At 39.5% G+C, this 22,261-nt stretch overlaps 1 protein-coding gene across 1 annotated transcript in view; it reads right to left on the reverse strand.

Annotated features, from left to right (window-relative positions):
- Positions 1–22,261, reverse strand: part of LOC102696272 (protein tyrosine phosphatase receptor type N) — a 149,673-nt gene that overhangs the window by 75,096 nt on the left and 52,316 nt on the right. The window contains exons 6-10 of the mRNA XM_006636797.3: positions 20,130–20,433; positions 18,604–18,735; positions 15,833–15,867; positions 10,769–11,046; positions 8,065–8,151 (exon numbers count right to left, since the gene is read on the reverse strand). Coding sequence (XP_006636860.1) covers positions 8,065–8,151; positions 10,769–11,046; positions 15,833–15,867; positions 18,604–18,735; positions 20,130–20,433 — 836 coding nt within the window. The remainder of the gene's footprint in view (positions 1–8,064; positions 8,152–10,768; positions 11,047–15,832; positions 15,868–18,603; positions 18,736–20,129; positions 20,434–22,261) is intronic.

Raw genomic sequence — 22,261 nt, forward strand, 5'->3', positions numbered from 1 at the left:
GGTTCTGCTAGATTTCAGTCCAAGGAAGTCTTACAGGCCACCTTGATGAAAGAAACAGGTGTTCAGCAAATAATGGATGAAGTAAGCCAGTATTTTGTTCAACTAAAAGATCTCTGGGCCCTGATGGCTAATGACTTAACAAATCACTCTCACTCACTTAATGTTTAAAGTGTTTAGGGGTCCTTTGGCTTCTGTTTAAATGCAATGATTAGTTGTGGTAGCAGCAAAATAATTGTGATGAAAATCCAGGGGTGAAGACTCTTGGTTTAAAGGCTCAAAACGTAAAGCTCGGCCATGACCTTATTTAACATAGTTTAATACATGGAAATTACATTTATTATATATTTTTTCCCCCATCTCTTTCACATGGTGACATTTCTATTTCATTAAAATGGGCATCGTGTCTTCAGGACATAAAGATCAAAGCAATCTACTTTAAATTCCTTCCATGGTCTACCATTTTCAATAGATGGTGAACTTCTTCAAGCACGTAATAATTGCTATTTTGTATTTGATGCTTATAAGCCTAAGCCATCAAACATTACAAATATTATTGTTTTCAAGTCTGTGTCATTCACAATCAATTTCAAAGTAGGGAGTAGTTCATATTCTGTACACTGGGCAAAGGTAGCCTACTATGAATATATTTAATATTCCCACTTGGTGTTCTGAAAGAGAATATATATCCAGTGGAAGCAAAAGTCTGAATTTCTTAAAGATTAAATTTGTGGGTAAAGAAAGCTGGCAGCCTAATAGAAGCTGTGAAAGCTTCATAACTATGTACCGTTTTTTAATTGTGCTATAGACATGCTTTGAATTATCAATGGTAAAGAAGCAATTAATCTACCTGTTACAGGATTTTAGCTAATAATGCCGCACTAAAAAGCAATAAATAACATGCTCAAATGCCGCATTGGTTGGACAATGCTATTGCAAGACAATTAAAAGACACAATCTATTTCAAATGTAATAATTCTGACATCTTAGAAGGCATTCAAAGCTCAGCAAATCAACTGCACATCACTCAAACCTTCTCAATATGTTGTGATTGACAACTGAGGCTGCAAGAACCAAAATAAACCTCTTTCTTGCTGAATTGCACTGGAAAACTATACACCATAATATACAACTATACACTTGGTATCGTCAGTGGAGAATTTGTGTTAACAGAGATTGCTCGCGTAAGGAGGCTTAAAAGGAAGATCCCCTGTCCACTAGTGCTCTCCAACCCAAGGAGGATGAAGAATGAGTATCTTCTTATCTCACGATCAGGAGGAGATTAAACAGCCCAAACCAGTAAAGACAGCATCCGACTGAACCTAATATCTAATGTACAACCTGGCTTCACCAATCAGTCCTATGCGAAGGAACAAGTAATAGGTTTATTCCATGCTGAAAAGAGAAGAAAGAGAACACAACGTTTTGGCCGTGTTCGGGTGTGAGCATGGAGCATTTTTTCAGCATGGAATAAGCCTATTACTTGTTCCTTTGCAGCCTACGCATGCTGACGCAGCTCCCCACCTGAACTACTACAGTCCTATGCAAAGCCCACTATAAAGAAGTGGACTATTACAGACCGAAAGATGGAACAATGGCAATCGCTTATAATCTCCTGTGGATTTTGATGACGGAGATGAGAGCAAAATTCTGCCCCAGGCAGTCCTCCAACTTGATGTCCAAAACATAGAGAACTACCCATGAGCCTGTTAGGACCACATGCAAATCTGTAGCAGTCTTAATCTGTTACCAGCACTGGAGAGGGGCATTTTTGCATGTCTTGACTGTAATTCATTCTATTTTTTGAGGGGTATATAATCGAATACTTGGAATATTAATCCTTTAAACAATATATGTTGGCTGCTGACAGTACCCTCATGAGGAGCTTACTCAGACAGCTAAAATATTCATTAAATTAGCATGTGAGTCTGCGGCACATTAGCGCTCCATGGTCATAAGACACTCAGCTTATTAATTATGGTCTGAGCAGTTATTATAATGCACATACAGTAAGTTACTTCTTCGGGAAAGAAAACTACAGAAATGTAAGGTGTAGAAAAAAACCTCTCATTCTATTTTTTGTGTTTATAACTTTGGTTTCTACGGCAATAGTGTTTCAAAAAGTGCACTCAGGATTAGTGACAGAATTACTCTGGTCTTGAAAGGCACTTGAGTAAAGAAGTAATATTTCACATTTTACATCAGTATTCAGAAGGCCTGTTGTTAGCAGCAGGGCAGGCTTGATGACAGCTTTTCATGTTCCTAATGAGTTCACCTTACTCCTTCAGAAAGTTCCTGTGCCATTATTGGAGAGCCATGTCTGTGTTTTACGGAGACGCCTGAGAAAGTTTAAAACTATTGCCAAGGATGTCTTATTGAGTCTAGGACTCAATATAGGCTGTTATCTTGCATAAGTAAGCTCCTTACTCTTCATGGTTGAGTCTTTGCTGACTCGGGGACCTTCCAGAGACACTTGCATTTATATTTTATTTCTAAAATCATGTGAACCACTGTTACTGCACACAGAGACCATTCAGCAAATTTTTGTGACTTGTCAAAGTAATGTTGCAGACTTTTTACATTTACCACAGTAAAGTGCGTGACTACTTATGGCAGTCAAAATATGTTCAATTTGAACATTTAAGTCCTTATTGAAAATACCCTCCTCTCGCATTGGCGTACATGAGGAGACAGGCTTCAAACTGTCTTAATAAAAAGATGCATTTTAGTTGCTTAACTGAAGACAAAATGGAAGACGCCAATAAAAACAGGTCCTTTTAGTGGATAGGAAACAGGAGTATCCTTTGAGGGAGAAGACCCTACCAACTTCAGAAATAACCCCAAAATTTTAAAAAGGCAAATTCTCCTTTTCTCTTTGGAAAAACTGACTTCCCGTGAAATAGACCTCTAAGGGCTAAGAAAGCTTCTACTGTCACCCCAGTCTAAATGGGATCTTACCATCCCTGTGTTCTGATCAAGCAGCCTCTTTCAATCTAGATTACACCCAAACAGACTCTCTTGTAACAAAAACCAGGAATTTACATAACTGTCCCTTCCTGAAGTGACCCAAAGCAAATGATCTAAACTATATTTAAAATATCTAATTTCAAATATCTGAAACTATTTAGAGTTCACGTACAACACATCACTGCACAGATAATACTGCCTTTGCTAACAGTAGAAAATTCGGGGAAAAAGCCACCAGTGAAAGAACTGATTTAATCAAATTAACCAAATTAAACTATTTTTCTCCTCCCCATCAACCAATATTGAGTGTGTACCCAACCAAAGGTACAGCAAATCCGAGTTATGGGCACTCCTGCCCTATATGATAATTACTTTGGAGCTCAACCTTCACATATGTAATGTGGGAAAAAAACCCTTTCTGTCCAAATGAGTACTGTATTTCCAAATATTCTTAAGTTTTAAAAGAAAAAAGCTGACTTTGTCTTTAAAAAGCATATTTCCTGAAATGCCACAAAAACACACACGAAAGGGTGTGCTCATTTTATGCCCTGGAGTGGTTCAGTGACATTTTCTGTGATCTACAGTATTTTATTCTTCATTTTCCATATCTATCTTCCCTTTAAATTTCTTTTTTTCTACATTTCATGTAAAAAAAATATCTGTTTAAGTTGCTGCAGGAATAGATTGTTTTTTTCTCCCAATAACATGCTCTATCTCGCTTATTTGTATCTTCTTGTTATGCTTGTATGTTCTGCTGTTTAGGCCTTTCTGTTCCATGCCTGCATTCACTGTCCAGGTTTTACAAACATGTCAAAACAGACACTGATAAAAGATTTTCCAAAATAAAAAAAAACATTGAATGGTCGATTTATCTTTCATGAAGGATGCAGACTCCTCTGACTGGCCCAGCTTTTAAATATTTTAACCATAGCCACACATCACGCTGCCCAGACTCCTGACTGAAGGCTCAATGCCAAATGGATGAGAGAAACATCCTTTGCCAACAGCCCCACCAACTTGCAAATGTCCAGGAGGCCATAGGGATTACTGAGAGCAAACTAATCAGCCCCTACCCTGAGTGTTGAAGTAAGTTCAACTGGCTGTCACCTCCACTTGGGGAATCACTAGTTGACATGGCCCAAATCAGACAAATCTAGCTGTGCTCAAGCCAGTACCTTTACTGGCTGAGCACTCAGGATCTAAACATATTTTCATTTAAGGCACAAATGCATTATTTCTTTTCATACTAAATCTTCCAGAAGCATCCCTGCCCAGATTTTAGCTTTGAGCTCAGACGTCTGATAATATTAACTAACACCAAAAAAATAAATATTTATCTTTTCTAGATTAATACCTACTTTCTACAATGTCCTTGGGGAAAAGCATATTCATGAAATATCACTCCAATTCTTGAAGTTGATTGCCAACCTGTTTTAATTGTAGCTTGCACATCTAGAGCTCACACTTGTAAATCTTTGGGGGTACAAATTAAGCATCTTAAGCAAATTAAGCAAACATACTGTATGTGATTTAAGTAGGTTACATTATTCTTCAGAAATTTTTCTATGTTGAAACGCATGTTTTAATCACATTTATTCTACTTTATAATGCTTCTGATTTTTTTAGGCTTATTAGGTGTGGATATAATTCTAAAAGTTTAATGATGTGGCCTCACAATTTTCCTACCTCATCTCCAGTGTGATGCAGTTATGATATAGCTAATTCTAAATGTATTTTTTTACTTGCAATATATAAGGGATGTTTGCCATTTTGAAATTGATACAGTTCCAAGTTGATCAGGATGGAACAAGAAGGTTTCAAGATGGAATTGCATTGTGTCATATTATTCTTGTGTAGAATTCCTTGGTTGGTAGACTCTATAACCTCTAATTTCTAGGTCTTCTATGTTTTCCAGTTTCAAAAGCTGTGAGACATCTGGAAAATGGGTGTTGGACCGACTGTTCTCTGAATAAACTGGTGTTATTGATGCCCAAACATTTCAGACATACTGTATAGAGTCCCAGTGTCCAGCATTTGTGATTTCTGGTATACTTCACTTGTTTTAATTTACTGTGATCCATTTTCCTTAAATAAATTATCACTGCAAGAAAACCTCAGCTTATTTGTCAGTTCCATTGTCATACGGCCTTCTAATGATCTGAATTCCTCCACAGATATTCTTTAACACCATTTGAAAGCCTGGTATATTCATAGTGATCTATTCCAAATATGTTTTTGGAAGGTATGTTACATTTTGCATGTATTCTCAGTCATATTTATAAGCCTCTATAGATGAGGATATTATTTTTTAAAGAATTGTATACATTATGGTGCATATACAGTATATCAAAGTGTGTATAAAACAAATGAATACTAACTGCAGGTTAAATAGAACTTAATGTATTTAAAATGAAATACAATTATTTAACTTGAGTTATAGTGCCCTCTGTGCTATTCATCCAATTTTAAATATTAAAGTAACACAATCAAACAAATGAGAACATTCCTCGTGTGTGCTTACATCAAGGGCAAATATCTAATAATTATCTAGATGATCATTACATCTGGTTGCCAGAAGAAACTGACTTATGTACAGTATATTGCACTGTCGCATGGATCGTGGACTGTTAGATATTTCAGTGCAAAGATAAGAGCAAGCAGAATACAGATACCAGCTTTGAAGATCTGCTGGCATCCTTCCATTTTTTTAATCGTTCTTAGTCGCTTAGTACCCTGCTGACTAATGTCTTTTGAGGGCTGGAACCCATTTTATTAGAGTGCTAACTAACTAAAAGGGGTTTTGAAAAATATTACATCACTGCATGTGGATACAACTGTCTGTTACTTAATAATAATAATAATAATAATAATAATAATAATAATAATAATAATAATAATAATAATAATAATAATAATAACAATAACAACAACAACAACAACAACTTACACTTATATAGCGCTTTACAGGTAATGGGGACTCCCCTCCACTACCACCAATGTGCAGCGCCACTTGGACGATGCGACGGCAACCATAGTGCGCCAGTACGCTCACCACACATCAGCTATCAGTGGGAGGAGAGCAGAGTGATGAAGCCAGTTCATAGATGGGGATTATTAGGAGGCCATGATTGGTAAGGGCCAATGGAAAATTTTGCCAGGATTATATTTGCCTATAATTTTCCCTTTCATTGTTTGTAGTGTGCAAACAACCAGGAAAACAGTCCCCTGCTCCAATTGTCTTGGTGTCGGCTTCCTTTCATGTCTACGAGCCTGCTATCTTCCTAATGTCACTTCCAATGGCAAAGTAAAACACCTTTCTCCAAACCGTGTTGCTCTGAAAGCACATAGGTGGTGTTTCTCCAACTGCGGTGAGAAACATCAGGCACATCCACTACTCTCCAAATTGGTCAGGATGTGAAGAACAACAAAAGAACAACAGTATTCCATGTGACTCATGCAGCTGAGGCAAAATACAGTATGTGAACAAAGGGTGGCCATATGACCCGTTTCTAAAGGGGCATGTCTGCATTTAAGCCAGCAGCCAGCAGCCATATCACCCTGCAACTCACAACTGGCAACCCACTGAAGCTAAGCAGGTGTGAGCCTGGTCAGTACCTGGATGGGAGACCTCCTGGGAAAAAAAACTAAGGTTGCTGCTGGAAGAGGTGTTAGTGGGGCCAGCGGGGGGCGCTCACCCTGCGGTCCATGTGGGTCCTAATGCCCCAGTATAGTGACGGGGACACTATACTGTAAACAGGCGCCGTCCTTCGGATGAGACGTAAAACCGAGGTCCTGACTCTCTGTGGTCATTAAAAATCCCAGGGCGCTTCTCGAAAAGAGTAGGGGTGTAACCCCGGTGTCCTGGCCAAATTTCCAATTGGCCCTTACTAATCATGGCCTCCTAATAATCCCCATCTATGAATTGGCTACATTCCTCTGCTCTCCTCCCCACTGATAGCTGATGTGTGGTGAGCGTTCTGGCGCACTATGGCTGCCGTCGCATCATCCAGGTGGATGCTGCACATTGGTGGTGGTGGAGGGGAGTCCCCATTACCTGTAAAGCGCTTTGAGTGGAGTGTCCAGAAAAGCGCTATATAAGTGTAAGCAATTATTATTATTATTATTATTATTATTATTAAGACATAACATGGGTGTCCTCACATTTTCCTGGGAAAAGAAGCATCAAATTGTCCCATATTTTCCCATACCTAATATCTGTTGCTTCTCACACAAAACATAACGTGAGTTCGACAAATGGCTGATGATTCAGATGAACGGTGCAAGTAATGAGTATTAGAAAGAGAAGGTAGATTTTCTACTGTGGAATACTGTGTTAAAATCGAATCTCATTCTGCTCACAATCACATATGCGCTGAACAACCACTTACTTACATACTGTGCTAGTCAAAGGCATTGCAAACCTGCAAGATGCCACAAAAGCCAGCCGGCTCTTTCAATGGGAATCTTCAAGATCAATTTAGGTTTCTGAAAGAAGACGCTTCAGCTGCTGACAAGAGTAATGTCAGATGAGTGGAAGACACTGCCGACTGACAGCCGAAGTGAAATTTCTCAGCACGTTTAGATAAAAAAAAACAACAATGACGCTGAAGCAAGAGTACAGGCCTAAGTGTTTACATTTTTTGTGAAGCAGGAAAGAATATCACTGCCTCACGTGAAAATGAGATACTGATAGCTTACAGTCTGTGCGTTAAGATACTTAACACTGGATTTTACCAACATGAATTTTCACCTGCATGGCAAAAATCAGAGAATCATTCGCGGTGTACTGGTGTCCCTGTTAACTCAAGAACCTCGTGATTTAGAAGAGTTTTCATTTATGATCATGTAGGAAACAGGATAGTCTCCCGTTTCTCTTAATGGAGATGGGGTGGAGGGGTCAGTTAGTGGTGGGACCAAGATCCTACCCTAACCTTCACCGATGGTCACTCTCGTGACATATAACGTTGTATTTTTAGGAACACTGTAATTTGCTCTCTAATCCTCTGCACCACCAAGCTCCCTATCAGGGGGGGTTTTCTACAAAGATCAGTGCCTGCCAGATGTTACTGAGGAGCCAGAAAGAGCACTCATGTGCCATACCTGATGTTGATAAAAGAGCTGGTGGTGAGATGGATCCTCTCAGCCAGGGTTTCCAGCAGTCTTACACCATCGAACAGACTCAGGGGCCTGGCAAGACAAAGATGGGCTTAGAGTAGGCATCACATGGATATAAAAGCATCAGAAAAGTTATAGCGAAAGGAAGCCATTCAACCCACTGAACTTGGGATGGGTTGCTAGTAGCCAATCTGACCCAAGGATTTCATCCTGCTGTTTAATAACATGTCTGACTTGTTTCAGACTCCCTCAGCGCTTAAAGAAGTGCCTCAAGTGGTCTCATTTTTAAATTCACATCCCTGCAGGTTTTACATGTTTCCCCTGGTCTAGGTTTGTTCATTTTAAAGCCCAAGGGTGTGATGTTCTCAATGCAAATACACACAGCATGGGAAACCTGCGCTGGGGTTGGAGAAATTTCTTCCCTTTTAACCAGACACATGGAACTCAAAAAGTCATCATCTACATCTGTGGAAATATTTATATAATTAAATAATGTGATGCACTGTAACAAGATTCTAAACTTTAGGCACTTATTTCCCATTGAGAGAAGGGTTATTGTTATTCAACATACAGTACAGCACTCCATTCCTAAATTCTGTTTGACACCTTCTCATTTTTATGTAAATATAACTTCTAGTTTCATATAGAGCTTAGATTTCAGTTCTGTCCAGTATCTTCCTGCACACATTTCTCTTTTTCATGAGTCAGAGCTATAAGATATTTAAATATTATTCTAACTGCATTGCTGTATTCCATGCAAAATCAACCGTATTCGTATGCAATGCGGGGGGCGGATCAAGTGTACAGTAATTGTCTGGTCAGGATGAGTACTTAGTCTAGATTAAGGGAAAAGTTTTGCCCTTCGTTTTTATTTTAAAAAAATGTAAGAATCAAACAAAAAGCCAAACATACCAAGAAAAATTGAAAGAAATAAGAAGGCCATTAAGCCCTAGTCTCTTCAAAAGTGGAGTTATTTGAAGTTTTTCATTCGGAAACGTGCTGTTAATGACACATAAGAGGAGATTAACCAATGTTATGCTGAATTACTCTGCTGCTGTTTCTTTTAATTGTCTTGTTCGGAGACTTTTACTACATCTCATGAAAGGCTGGACACCGAAAATCTATACTAAGGACTGGCGTAATGATACAAGGGATGAGAAAAAGAAAAGGCGCAGCATAAACAAAATTATTACCATGAAAGTGGTCACCAGCAAAAAAACAGCAAAAGATCTCTGACTATGATGCTGTAGGTTCATAGAGAGCATAACTTTGGATATTTGTGATAAAAATTAACAAAATGGTTGTCCTGCGAGTCAGGTGTGACTGAGGTGAGGTGTACCTATTTCACATCTTCAGTATACACAGTCTTTATAGCAACATGTGCACTTCAACATACAGTATAGGGTTTGTAAGCTATGTTTTGAAATTCCCAACTATTTTTTTGATGTTTTGGCACTTACGTGTCATACCCGATGTTGATAAAAGAGCTTGTAGTGAGAGATGGATTCTCTCAGCTAGGGTTTCCAGCAGCCTGGAACAATCAAACCTATGATGTCTGTTCTATTTTAAGTAGGAGAGACTTTTTACTCCCTAAAAAAGCAACACATTTATCAAGACATTCTTAAATCGCTTAAATGACAAGGCATTTGTGCTCACAGTGCAATCCTAGTCTCTCCTAATCTATCTGGATTAGGAGAGGGCAGAATAAAAAGCACCACAAGAACCTGAAATGCCCAATTACAGCAAATCAAATGATCAAAATAGACAAAAAAAAAGTATTGGACTAAGCAAGGGTTCAAGCTAGGATGTGAATTTTTAATAAATTGAAGACAGTCACCCTATTACCTACCCTTGTAGTACAAGAATCTAAATTTATTAATGTATCTGCTGTTTTTTGACACTGCCCTCATGTTTCAGAGGAAAATCCCCAATGGTGGGGAACAAAGTCTCCACCATTAAGTGAAATTTCACACATCTGACCAGATGTCTGTCACTGACCAGAATTCTTCCATTTAAAATATGACACAGATTCTCAGACACTGTTCAGCATTCTCTCAAACATGTAATTAAAAGAAAGATGGTGGGGAAAAAGCAGCTGTGGCACCCTAGGATGCTAGCTATAACAGTTTGTTTTTTTTGCTCAGTCCTTTAGCATGCAAAAAAACACAAGGGAAAACAAAAACTGGCCAACTACGCTGTTTACCAATACAATCATAAATGGGTCTTCTTCAGAAAATAATTGCCCAGCTCATTGTCTACAGTTTCAAAGTTTACTTGTTGCTGGCTTGATCTCTCTCTCAGCTCTTTCTCTCACGGATGCAACACCCTCCAGTGTATTTGCTCTCTGTGTCTAGTCTATAGATTATATCGGCACTTTACCAATCATCTTCCCCTGACAAAGAGCAGCAGACCATTCCCCAAAGCCTTCTGGGAAATTGGGTATCTCCATCTTGCATTTTCCTACCATTCTTCAATGTGAATCACATGGGGGAAATTTGTCTGCTCTTCAGTGTCCTGCTCTAGTTAACCTTTAATTCATTTGCATATCATACAAAATGTAAACATTCTAGTCATCATACAGACCCAAATAAAAATGGCTTCTTGAGACCGTCATGAGAAAACTGCACTGCAGAATATAGGTCTATACATCACAGTCTATAATCGGCTAAATAGTAATGGACAAGCTTACTTCTGATCAGTGACAATGTAGCCATACTCCTCCTTGGTGTGAGAGGACCCTTTGGCAAAATCCGGATCAGAGCCCCTAGAGCTTTTCTTTATCTTCTCTACTCCCTCAATGGACACACTGGCCCCCTCTCCAGCAGAGCTGCTTCCCAGGACCACAGAGGGGGTGAGGGGGGTGCCCGTGACAGCAGGCTGGGGCTCGAGCTGTGGAACCGGAAGCCTGTCTGAAGGTTCGGTCTCCCTCTCATCTTCATGTGTCATGTCCCCTTCAGTTACCTTGGTCTGTGGAGATATAAGCAGTTCCACCTCAGTACAGCAGCCTCCACTTCAGCTCAACTGATACATGTGTACCTGTCCATCAGACAGGCAGCAAAAAGCAATTTCAGCACCAAGAAACGCAGCAAGGCAAAAATCTGAACATTTTACTGAATGGCACCCCAGGATTAGTACAGTAGGTTCTTGACATTTGCGTGGGTTTGATTAAGAGAGCTATTGTGAATGGCCAAATTTGCATATAACCAAGTCCACTCCTATACCATTGCATAATGTACTACAGTATAGAGTATGTATAGTTAAAAGACATAGGTAAATAATCCTCCCTTATATAACAATTAAAGTACTAATAAATTGGCTTCAAGTTAATAAAAATAACACTGAACAACTAAAAGAAACAACAGCCATCACAAACCTATAGTAATCAGTTAAAATAAACAACATGAATCCCTACTCTCCATCCACAGGATGCCTGCACTCTCTCTGTCTGCCTCTGTGATTAACACATCCCACTGTAATGAAGAGGGCAATAAAACTGTCAGTGAGCCTGTAAAGTTGTCTCCGGCCTCTCATTCCCCACACCACAGACATGGAACCGAAGTGTTTGTTACAATACAAAAACAAAAAACACTTGAGTTGCGGATGCTGTGTAATGTGTATGTGGGCAGTGGGCAGGGAGAGTCTCACTTACTAGCTAGATGTGTCTCACAATCCTAGTCTTTTCAAATCTTTGGTTCTGTTTCATCCTGTTCTGCTCTTATCCCATCAAAGACCTCGTCAGCCAGACCAAAGAGTAAATAAGGCAATTCAAGAATGATACATTTACAGATATTGAGACCCTACTGTACAGTATATACATATTTTGTCTTACAGCTTTCAGAAGGCACATTACAGTAACTGGCAATCAGTGTATTACAGTTTGTTGAAGAAATCAGAGTCCATTATATCTGGTATAGTTGAGAGAATGGTGACAACTATTTGAAAATTTTGGTGACTGGGTTCTTCAAGTACCAATTGTTGACCTACTGTAGCTAAAAACATTGGGTCATTTCATGATGGAAGGTAAAAACCTCCAGCCTATGAATAGACAGTATCAACACGCTGCACTTTGCAGAATGCTTTTCGATATGTGGAAGCAATCTCATGCACTTCAATCACATGAATGTTTTTATTTACTGCAGTGCTAAAATACCTCTGAGTTCATAGTTTTCTTCATTGATGGCTTCCTCGTCTTTGTGTACAATGATCCATTTTTGGAGGGAGGTGTTAATTTTAATTTTAGTTGCAAGAGAACAAAGAATCACGCAGAAGAATGCTTTATATTCTTGTTCCCATTTCCTGGAAAATCTTAGTGGTTTAGTTTTGCTTTCTTTAAATGAGGTCTGCACACAGTACATACACCTCTTCTGTTTTCAGGGGTCCGCAGACACCTGGTGTGCACGTATCCTTCTTTAAACTCTTGGCTGTTAAGCATGCATTGGTTTTCGTTGCTTGGATGATTCAGCTACCTGCTGTGCTGTCATTTTCTTGGCAATCCATTTCTTTCAAGCATTCAATTGAAATTGTTCTCTGGTGGTTCTGGATTATTGCTCTGGTTGTGGATGCTGGTGCAAACTGCATTTCTTTGACTCTGCTTTGGAGTCTTTTGCTTTGTTTCGCCAACTCACTTCCATTATGCTCCTGCACTACTTTCTAGCTGACTCTCCCCTTTGAAAGAACCAGCAGCTGATTGTTCACTATGTGAGCTCCTGGCTTTGCTCAGATTTTCACATTTTTCTCAATTAGGGTTGAAAGCTGCTTCTGTGAGATAAATGTGCATTTTTTTTACAAGGGTTAAGAGTGCTATGTGAGCAGCACGAGGCAAAATAACAATTGAAACAATTAGAAATTAAATGATCATTCCATCCAAAGCTGCTTAGAAAGATTGTGTGGAAAACTATGCATCTGCAGCTACTGCTACAGACATGCAGGATTTTGGCCTCTTATTTTTTTCAAAGGATGTAAAAAAAGAGGTTAAACAGAGTAGCAGGGCTGAAGAGTGAATTAGAACCTCCTACTAACTCACTCATTTAGCTGCTTGACCAGCAGGGTGCAAATGCTGATACATTTTTGTTCTTCGTAGTCGCAACATAATTTTTTCCAGTGGATGTTTGTATGCATAAGGCTAAGCAGATTAACACGATAAATAGAAAGCTACAGACAGACAGAAAGACAGAAAACCATTGCATTCTGAATCATCAGATTCCCTTCTGCCACGTTGTTTGAAGAGGCATCCGTCTGCAACTTAACCAAAAACCTCAGTTCAAGCCCAAGTCCTATTTCCTTTCTCCTGACAAGTCCTGACAAGCTCTCATGGCAATTTTACTGCATCAATGCAAAAAGACTCTAAATGAAGAGCCCAAGGCCTAGTCCCCTGCATTACTAATCACATACAGTAGCATCATTAGGGCTCACAGAGATATTCTAGAAAAGTGGTTAAATAAATGTTAAATGTAATGAGCATTCCATATGAGGGGGAAACACTAGAAACTGTGAAAGCAACTCTCCCAAACTGTACTTGCACCTGCTGGCTTCAAGGCTCTTTTTCTTTACAGTGAAACAGCTGCACATCTTTCACTACATTCTCAGGCTTCGACATTCTCTTTCAGGAACCCCGGGCTTGCCTGTAACCGATTTTGCCTTCCATCACATTTTTTAAGAAGTGCCACAATTGATAATGCGATTAAAACCTGCATGAAGCATGGAAACTGATCATTGTGAAAGCAGCTGATGCAGAACATACGCTATCGCTTGGATTTGCATGGGAAAGTATGTTGTACAAAAATGAACTTTTCCTCAAATATGTGACAGTCAGATACGTGACAGAATGTAGTTCTCCGTAGTATCTCTCCCTTCCTCCACTTCTACGCTTAATAAAGCAGGACAAATTAAAACACAATCTAATTGTAGTACTCAGTGGAAGCTCAAATCTTTTCGCAACAAACAGATTTTTCTAATTAACCACTTAAGAAAGTTAAAGAAATCAACAGAGGGGAAAAAGAGTGATACAATCTATCAACTCCATTACACAACAGTTTGAGCCATTTTCAGTTTTATGAGGCGTACATTCTAAAAACTGTCTTCATGAGGAAAAAAATAGGAGGACACTTGAAATCTGGGCATGTGCTCAAGGTACCAAACACCCAGTACCTTGTGTTGTGTGTCTTACAAAAATTCAAGGTCACTGAATGGATCAAACTGATGTATAGGGGCAGCACTATTTCTTTATTCTGTGTGTGAATTAATAAAAAGACAGTAGCACTGCCTAAAAGTAAAGAAATCTGATCAGTTAAAAAAATGTTCAAGAATGAACAGATATGGGGATTATTAGGAGGCCATGATTGGCAAAGGCCACTGGGAAATTTGGCCAGGACACCGGGGTTACACCCCTACTCTTTTGCAACGCCCTGAGATTTTTAATGACCACAGAGAGCCAGGACCTCAGTTTTTTATGTCTCATTCAAAGGACGGCGCCTGTATGGTATAGTGTCCCTATTACTATACTGGGCCATTAGGACCCACACAGACCACAGGGTGAGTGCCCCCTGCTGGCCCCACTAACACCTCTCCCTGCAGCAACCTGAGTTTTTCCCAGGAGGTCTCCCATCCAGGTACTGACCAGGCTCACACCTGCTGAGCTTCAGTGGGTTGCCAGTTGTGAATTGCAGGATGATATGGCTGCTGTCATTTCTTTAATGTATTTTCACCACGCCGTTGTGATTCAGTTTGTGCCACCAAACCCAGACAAAAACCTCTTGTTTCCATTTATCTCTTCAGATACTGTAACTATATTTTGTGTGAGGCTTGTTCCTGAAGCAATTCTTTTGCTCGCCGACAGCCATGAAAATATTGACCATGCTGAGGGCAAATGTGGAATACTTGAGATTACAACATTAAGACTTCTCTAATACTAGCTTATATTATTATGCTTAATTCTTTAGGACAGAAGTTCTTTAACCTGAGGTGCCCAGGATTCCAATGGATGCTGGATTTAAACACACAACGCCCACTTAACATACTTCAAAGGTGAGATCAACATGACAGATCAAGAAAGGCGATACAAGTGCCTTGGTTAGTATGTTTTTTAGGTTTGATCCGTATCCCACTCACCCTTTCTATGCAAGTGTAACAAACCACCACATATGACAACAATCAAAACCTTGAACTGGAACAGAGCTGTGCACACCTAACTACAGCTTGTCAACTGTCAACCTTGTCCTGCAATTTCTACTCATCTGGCTTTTGTTTTCAGATGCGCAGATCTTTCTGTTGGTAGTCTACCTTAAAATTTGCCATGACTGAATATTAAAAACATTTATTCTTTGTTAAGTGAAATGTCTGTTAGTTCATATTCTTGCAATTCTTTCCAAAAGTAAGTTGCAATAAATGTTTGATTTAACTTATTTGTACATTTATCAATCCTTAAAGCGCAATCAAAATTAATAACCACTTTTGGTGGGGGTTACCAGGTATTGAAGTCTAAAAGGGTTAAGAACCTCTGCTTTAGGAGTATTTACTGCCATCTTGTGGATGAAAGGCACAAACACATTAGCCAAAAGAGCTTGAGTGTCAACTTAAGGACAATTGGAAAGGTACTTACGCCATCTGACCTACTGTATCTAGCATTTTCATTTACCAGTAATCTATCAATAAAGCTTCAGCTTTCCGATGTTCTCCAACTGTTTTGGAACAGTTAAATCTGTGTTAAGTTTGCTTTGGAACTAATAAAATCTTTTGTTTGTATCTTCAAACTTACCTTTTCAATTATGACTGCTTTGTCTTCATAATCACCTAAAAGAAAAAAAAAGGAAGTTTAAGTAAACATATCCGGATGCAAACACATCCTCTTTGTATCAGGACTGCTTTTGGCCATTGGGATTTCAAATGTTGATAAACTAAATGTTCTAGGTATTTTATCTTAAGTTTTTAAACTTTAAATTTCTAAATATATCCAAATATTTACATTTGCAATTTTTTGTAGTAAAACTGTTAAAGTGTTGAACAGAAAACACTGTTTTCCCTTAATACATACAAAACCCCTTTCATGCCTGAAGAAATAAGGAGTAACTCAGTTCTTATTCAGGTATTTTTGGGTGTCATTACTTGATTCTTCAGATTCTGAGTGTTTCTGATGTCTATTGGTCTATTGGAACTTTCAGTTCATTTTCCATGTTCTTTCACTGCTTAGCCACATCTTATTTCACAGACTGATTCCTCTTTTTTCAGCAATGTGGAGCAAAATGACATGCAACTCGACTCGCCAACAAACTTTTACAGTGCCCAAAAACACGCAAGACATTCTCAAACCTCAGACACATAAAATTACATCCTCAAAACACGTGCCACTCTTTTTTCTCCTGTATTTGAACTTACCTTTATTGCACCTTAGGGTATTTATCTTGCATATCATGAATATCTCATAAACATATATGATAATAATACAACACAATAACACAATAATAGAATGTCATCAATTTCCCTTTGGGATCAATAAAGTCTTATCTATCTAATACAAAACAACATTCAACAACATTCCTGAATCATAACTCTACCAGTAAATGATTAAAAAACAGGCAATTATCTTGTAAAGAATAAAAAAGAAACATAAGATCTCCATCTGCTAACAATTTTCTCATTGTTCAAAAACCAAATGCTTTTAGGTATAAATGCTCTCTTAGTTTTCATACAGTATATGGGATCTGACATCTACTCCCAGAGGGTAGGAGAGTCTATTCAAAAAAGAGGGGCCATCTAAGATTTAATGTACTAAAGATTACTAATATGACACTTCATTAGACATACGTATATCCAAAAGAGCTATAAAGTAACTAGGTACTTTATTTCCAAACTAGCACCGCAAAGGTCTATTGAAGGAAATCCAGATCTGTTAGGATTAGCTGAGCACAGCAGTACAGAAACTACCTCTCAACAAACCATTTGTTCCGAATCCACAGCATGCATTAATGAAATTTAATCAAACAGAAACACATTGTGGTGTGTGTTCCAGGCAAAGATAAAAGACTTCACTGGTTTGAGAAAAAAAACAAACTTTTCTCTGTTCTTACAATGTGAGACACTTAAAATATAAAGTTTAATATTTAAACCAAGCCATTTTATTACTTTAAAACTGCTAAAAGAAAGCAAAAAAAGCTTCTGAAGCTACTGATCAATGACTGAATTGCAACTGAATCTCTCCATCTCACTGAATGTCCTTACACGTGTGTGAATCCAATATACTAATACAACAAGCTTCAAACTGTTTATGAACTATCACTCAGTCAAAACTTTACAGAATAAGGATTTCCAACTTTACTACTGTACTTCCATTATTCAACATTTTCCTAATTACCTGGCTAAATAGACAACATTAATGTGATCTTTGGCCAATGAGATGAGACATCTACCATACCTGAAGAACTGGAACTCATTAGGCAAGTATCACAGTTTTTAAAGATGCTTTTCCATTAACAACCAATTAAGATCTAAAAGTGTTGATTGACCTACCTCTGATATCACAGTATATACAGCACAATACAGTATTTACTAGGCTTAAATGCTAATTGGTAATTGTTAAATGTTTTTGGCATCATTTTGATTAACTGATCATTCATAACTGAAAGGTGACTTTGACAGTTACATAAGCACTACAACACCTAATTAGTGAGGCAGCTGATGTGGTGTGAGTAATGAGGCATTTTAACCTGTTGAAAGCTAAACTTGATATAAATAAAGCCAGCACAGGAACTAACATATACTGTTCATCATAAGAATAATGCCTTTATACCATTGGTATACTGGGGTTTAAATCCATGGATTGTTGTAAGCTCTCTTACATGGTAAGACATTACAGCCAGCCAATAATAGGACCTGGGAGACCACAATTCAGGACAATTGCAAGATTGATGTTCTGGAATGGAATGACTGTTGCAAGAGAGCTCCTCTTGTACTGATTGATGGCAATCTGATCAAGTCCTCATCAGCTGACATTTCTGCAGGCTTGTCTTGACATTACAAAGGAAGGTCCTCTTTCTGCTCATGTAAAGACAACATTCTTGTGTGATAGTTTTTATGCCAGGCATGATGTGGATGCTCTACGCACCAGACTTGAACCACTTTGATCTTTTGTGACAAGAGTTTTGATGATGTGTGGCCACTAAGGCTCAGAGACCAGCGAACAGCCACCTGATTATCCAGACTGTATAAGAGGAATTAGAATGCCACAAGGCAGAATCTGCAATCTGATAAGATACATGTCAATTGAATAAAAAATCCTGAAAACTATATATTGGTGTGTTTGAGTCTGCGTATACTTAAGTATCTGTATGCGATTCACTGTATGCGTTTTGTATATTGACTGGTACTTTTCTGTATGTTTAGATGGTGTAGTTAAGCCATTGATGGGAACCATTTTATTCGGAGAATTGTTTTGCTATGGGGTCTTCAGTCAGCAGTAAGTCCTCAGAAATGTACTGCTGTGTAATTTAGTTCAAAGCCTTTGTGACAAACAGCATCCACGACATTGGTTACCTGTGGTGTCCTGCGCCTTGTTCTGCAGCAGCTGCAGGGCAGTTAAGAGGCTACTCAGTTGCTGGTCACTCAAGTCACGGAAGTCGATTCCATAATTTTTCAGCACAGCTCCTAATTTCCTCAGGGTTGCATCTGCAATGCAGCAGGGAGACAGCAGCCTGAAGCACAAATGCTAGCAAAAAAAAAATCACACTTGGAAAAAAATGCACATGAAAGGCTAAAATGCACATGAAAGGTGAAGTTGTCTCCTTGTTTTCTTTCTCATTAAGGAAATTTGTGATCCCCACCTATTAGCAGATGATTTTAGACGTTGGCTTGCCCTGCACCTCATGATCACCAGCGACGGCATGTGACGCCTGGTAGTGGGAATTCTGGGAACAGACTGAGTATAAAGACGTGCAGAGGCCTTCATCCTGGTCTACTAAGACATCTCGGGTGACTGGCGAGGGAAACTTAAATGTGGAGGGGCCATGCCAGTCTAGGTGAAATACCGCAGTAGAAGATCTCACGTCCCACGTACAATAACTTGCTATAATGGCAAAGGTTATTATGGCTGTCCTAGAGTCATTCCAAAATAAGATGGTATTAGGATTTGATGAGTCTCAGGCAATTGTTTTGAAAGATTTTGCCCATGCAATTTGCAAAGCTGCAAAGGGGGAGAGCGCTAAAGTCTTGACTTAATCCCGACTGATTTGTTTTAGCATTTTTTTCCTAAACCGTTACATTACCTTGAGCAACAGTGCACTTGGAAGGCAAGGACAGAGGTATGTTTATATTACCCTGCATCACTTAACATTATATGAATTCATGAGGAATGACAACGAAGCCCCAAAATCGAAGCGTAACGAACTATTGTGGAGTGAATATTTGGCTTAACCCGCTTGGCTGAGGGCCGACCTCCTGGCCATAGGACGAGGAGGCCAGGACCCCCCCAGCAAGGTAACCAAGGGGCAGCTGCAGAGGTGGAGTTGGGGTGGAGGTGGGCTGCAAAAGTCGCACGTGAGGGAGAGAAATATCGCATTTGGTATTTATAGTGTTCAGTGGAGGAAGGACGAAGGGAGAGATTGCTAGTCACTGACGGCTGGGAATGATTGAACGTGGTTGTTGTCATCCCTCCTGAACTTTAGTTAAATAAACTCCATTAGGCCCGGTACAAGATGCCAAAACAGTGGTGATAAAACTAGAGTGCTAAAAAACAGACTGATACAAACAGCAAGGAAACCTTTTCCTCATTTGTAGATTAACAGGTATTGTTTGAGTGGGATGAGTAATACTCATTTCAGGGCATGACTAACCTGGGTGAAACTCTGAATTTGCTTTGATTAAAACCACTGCATGTCAAGGCATGTGTCAGTGCAGGTTATTTTGAATTGACAACAATACTTCTAAGCACAAGTTCAATCCATCATCACTACAGCACCAATGCATTTTGGTGGTATATTACTACATTTTCATTTTTATTTGGTCCTAAACAGACCAGTGCTGGCTTGATGATATTGCAAATGCTGCGTTGGCTCCAGTCATACCATTCAAAGAGGAGAACGAGCTGTAGTCCTGAGGGATCTTCTTATGTTTTGGCTGCCTCGTTTCCTCAGAGCTCTGCCCATAGTCCTGGTTATAGTCTTGTGGGAAATCGGGCTCCTCGTGAAATGAAGAAGATGTTGTCCCCTTCTGCTGGGGGGGCCGTCCAGTGGACAGGTAGAGAGAAAGGAGGTCCTGGAGCAGCTGGCGGTCTCTGTCACCAGGACGGTACCCCCCAGAGCGCGAGGAGGGCCGGAGATAAGCGCCACCTACAGAACTAAGGGGCCTCTCATCCTCCTGATAAGCATACTGTAACACAGACAAAACAGGCAAAAGACAAATATCACACGGTTATCTTGATATTTCTAATCTCACAGGGTCATTAGAAATTGTAATATGAATGTGAATAATATATCAAGTAGTAGATCAAGCCACGGTACCATCTAAGGTGTGGCATTCCGTGTTAAGAAACTAGAAACGGGATGCGGTATTAACCCACTTCAACAGAGCATCACAGAGATGCATATGAATAAGAGAAGTGTCCAAATGCAGCATAAGAAAGGGAGGCCAACGTGTTATGACGAGGCTTGCGGTTGCTGACAAGCTGCATCCCACAGGTAGGCGGGGAATCCAAATGCTGGGGCACGTTATTTTCCGAAGGTTAGCAGAATGTGCCGTGGAGAAGTGAAAAAGAGCTGACCATGGGAATACAGACTGGATCAGGAGACAGGGCAGGAACAGGCAGGGAAGAGGCTATGGAAAAGGTAGTGGCAGGGCAGGATTCAGGCAGGATTTTGGGCCTCCGGTTTTGAGTTTGAGAGACCGAGGTTTCTAGTCAGTCAGGTGAGCTGGTAACTTTTCAGTGTGTCTAAAGTCAGGGCCGTGTGAAGCAGGACCTCAGCAGCTCAAATGACAGAGCACCTGTCTTGTGGCATTTCAGGCATTAAATAGGAAACCTTTAATTAATTAGAGGACTCAGTGACTGTATGGTACAAGGAAGGCTGAACCGACAGGTGGCCCAAGCATGGCTGATTTGGAGACGCAGGAGAAATACGCCTGCTCGTGGGAATGCGCCAGTCTCCTGGGCAGCCATGGGGCTGTGAGCCCCCGCAGGTTTGGGTGTGATACCGTGAAGAAAAGCTGCATTCTAATATACAGCAGTAACCACTACATCAACCCAGAGCAGTGTAAACAGACTGAATGTGAGTAGTCATAAGACTACTCTTAATGATAACATACTGTAGTAGCTAGATTTTTTTTGGGGGGGTGAGGAGAGAGTTCATAAGCGAGATATGTTTCTAATTATCATAACTGGCATCCTAATAATGATTATAGTCTGGAAAACTAAGTGACCAGAAATCAACACTTCAGACAAAGCAATCTTCTGTTGCTCTTTCTTTCATACAGTATTGAGATTGATAAAAGCAATTGCGAACACCAAACGTATTAATACATATAAAGAAACAGACGTCAGTGTGCTTCTGGTAAGACCGGCAGCTACTTGTGAATTACTTTTAAGATTTTTCTTCAAAGAAGATAGAGAGTTGGTGGAGGAGAGACAGTGAGAAGAGTGTCACGCAAAAGGACCTTTTTCCAGTCTGTTACATTGACCAGATTCTGGCCAAGTAGTTTGAACTTTGTTTTAGAGAGCTTGCTGTTCCATTTATTTCAGAAAAATCTGATTTTTCTTATTGTGGAATCCTCAGGCTAAACACATTCTATCCTTATTTGGTATATTGATCCATCTTTACACTGGGGAGATAGATTCGCTTTCGCTTTAGGGCATCCTTGGTGAAGGAAGGAAGATGCAGTCTCAGGCTGTATTCTTTTATTTAAGATTCAGGGTAGTCTTCTTGTTGGCCAGTCAGGGTGTTGCATAGTTTTTCAGGTTATAGAGCTAGCATGCTTCTGTATATTTCTGGGTCTGAAGAACATAGGTCTCTGAAACAAAGTTTTAGATACAGTGCAAAGTTTTATGTTATACTGTATGTAGTGTAATGCTTTGTCTCCTTTAGTTATTTTATAGTTAATATCGGTGTGTTTACCATTTCTACTTTTGCCCAAAAAAATATACAGAACTCACATGCCAAGATTCACCTGCTTCAAATTATTACTTACCACCTGACTACATTTTTTA

Source organism: Lepisosteus oculatus, chromosome 12 (assembly GCF_040954835.1).
Source record: "Lepisosteus oculatus isolate fLepOcu1 chromosome 12, fLepOcu1.hap2, whole genome shotgun sequence".
NCBI classification, from domain to species: domain Eukaryota; kingdom Metazoa; phylum Chordata; class Actinopteri; order Semionotiformes; family Lepisosteidae; genus Lepisosteus; species Lepisosteus oculatus.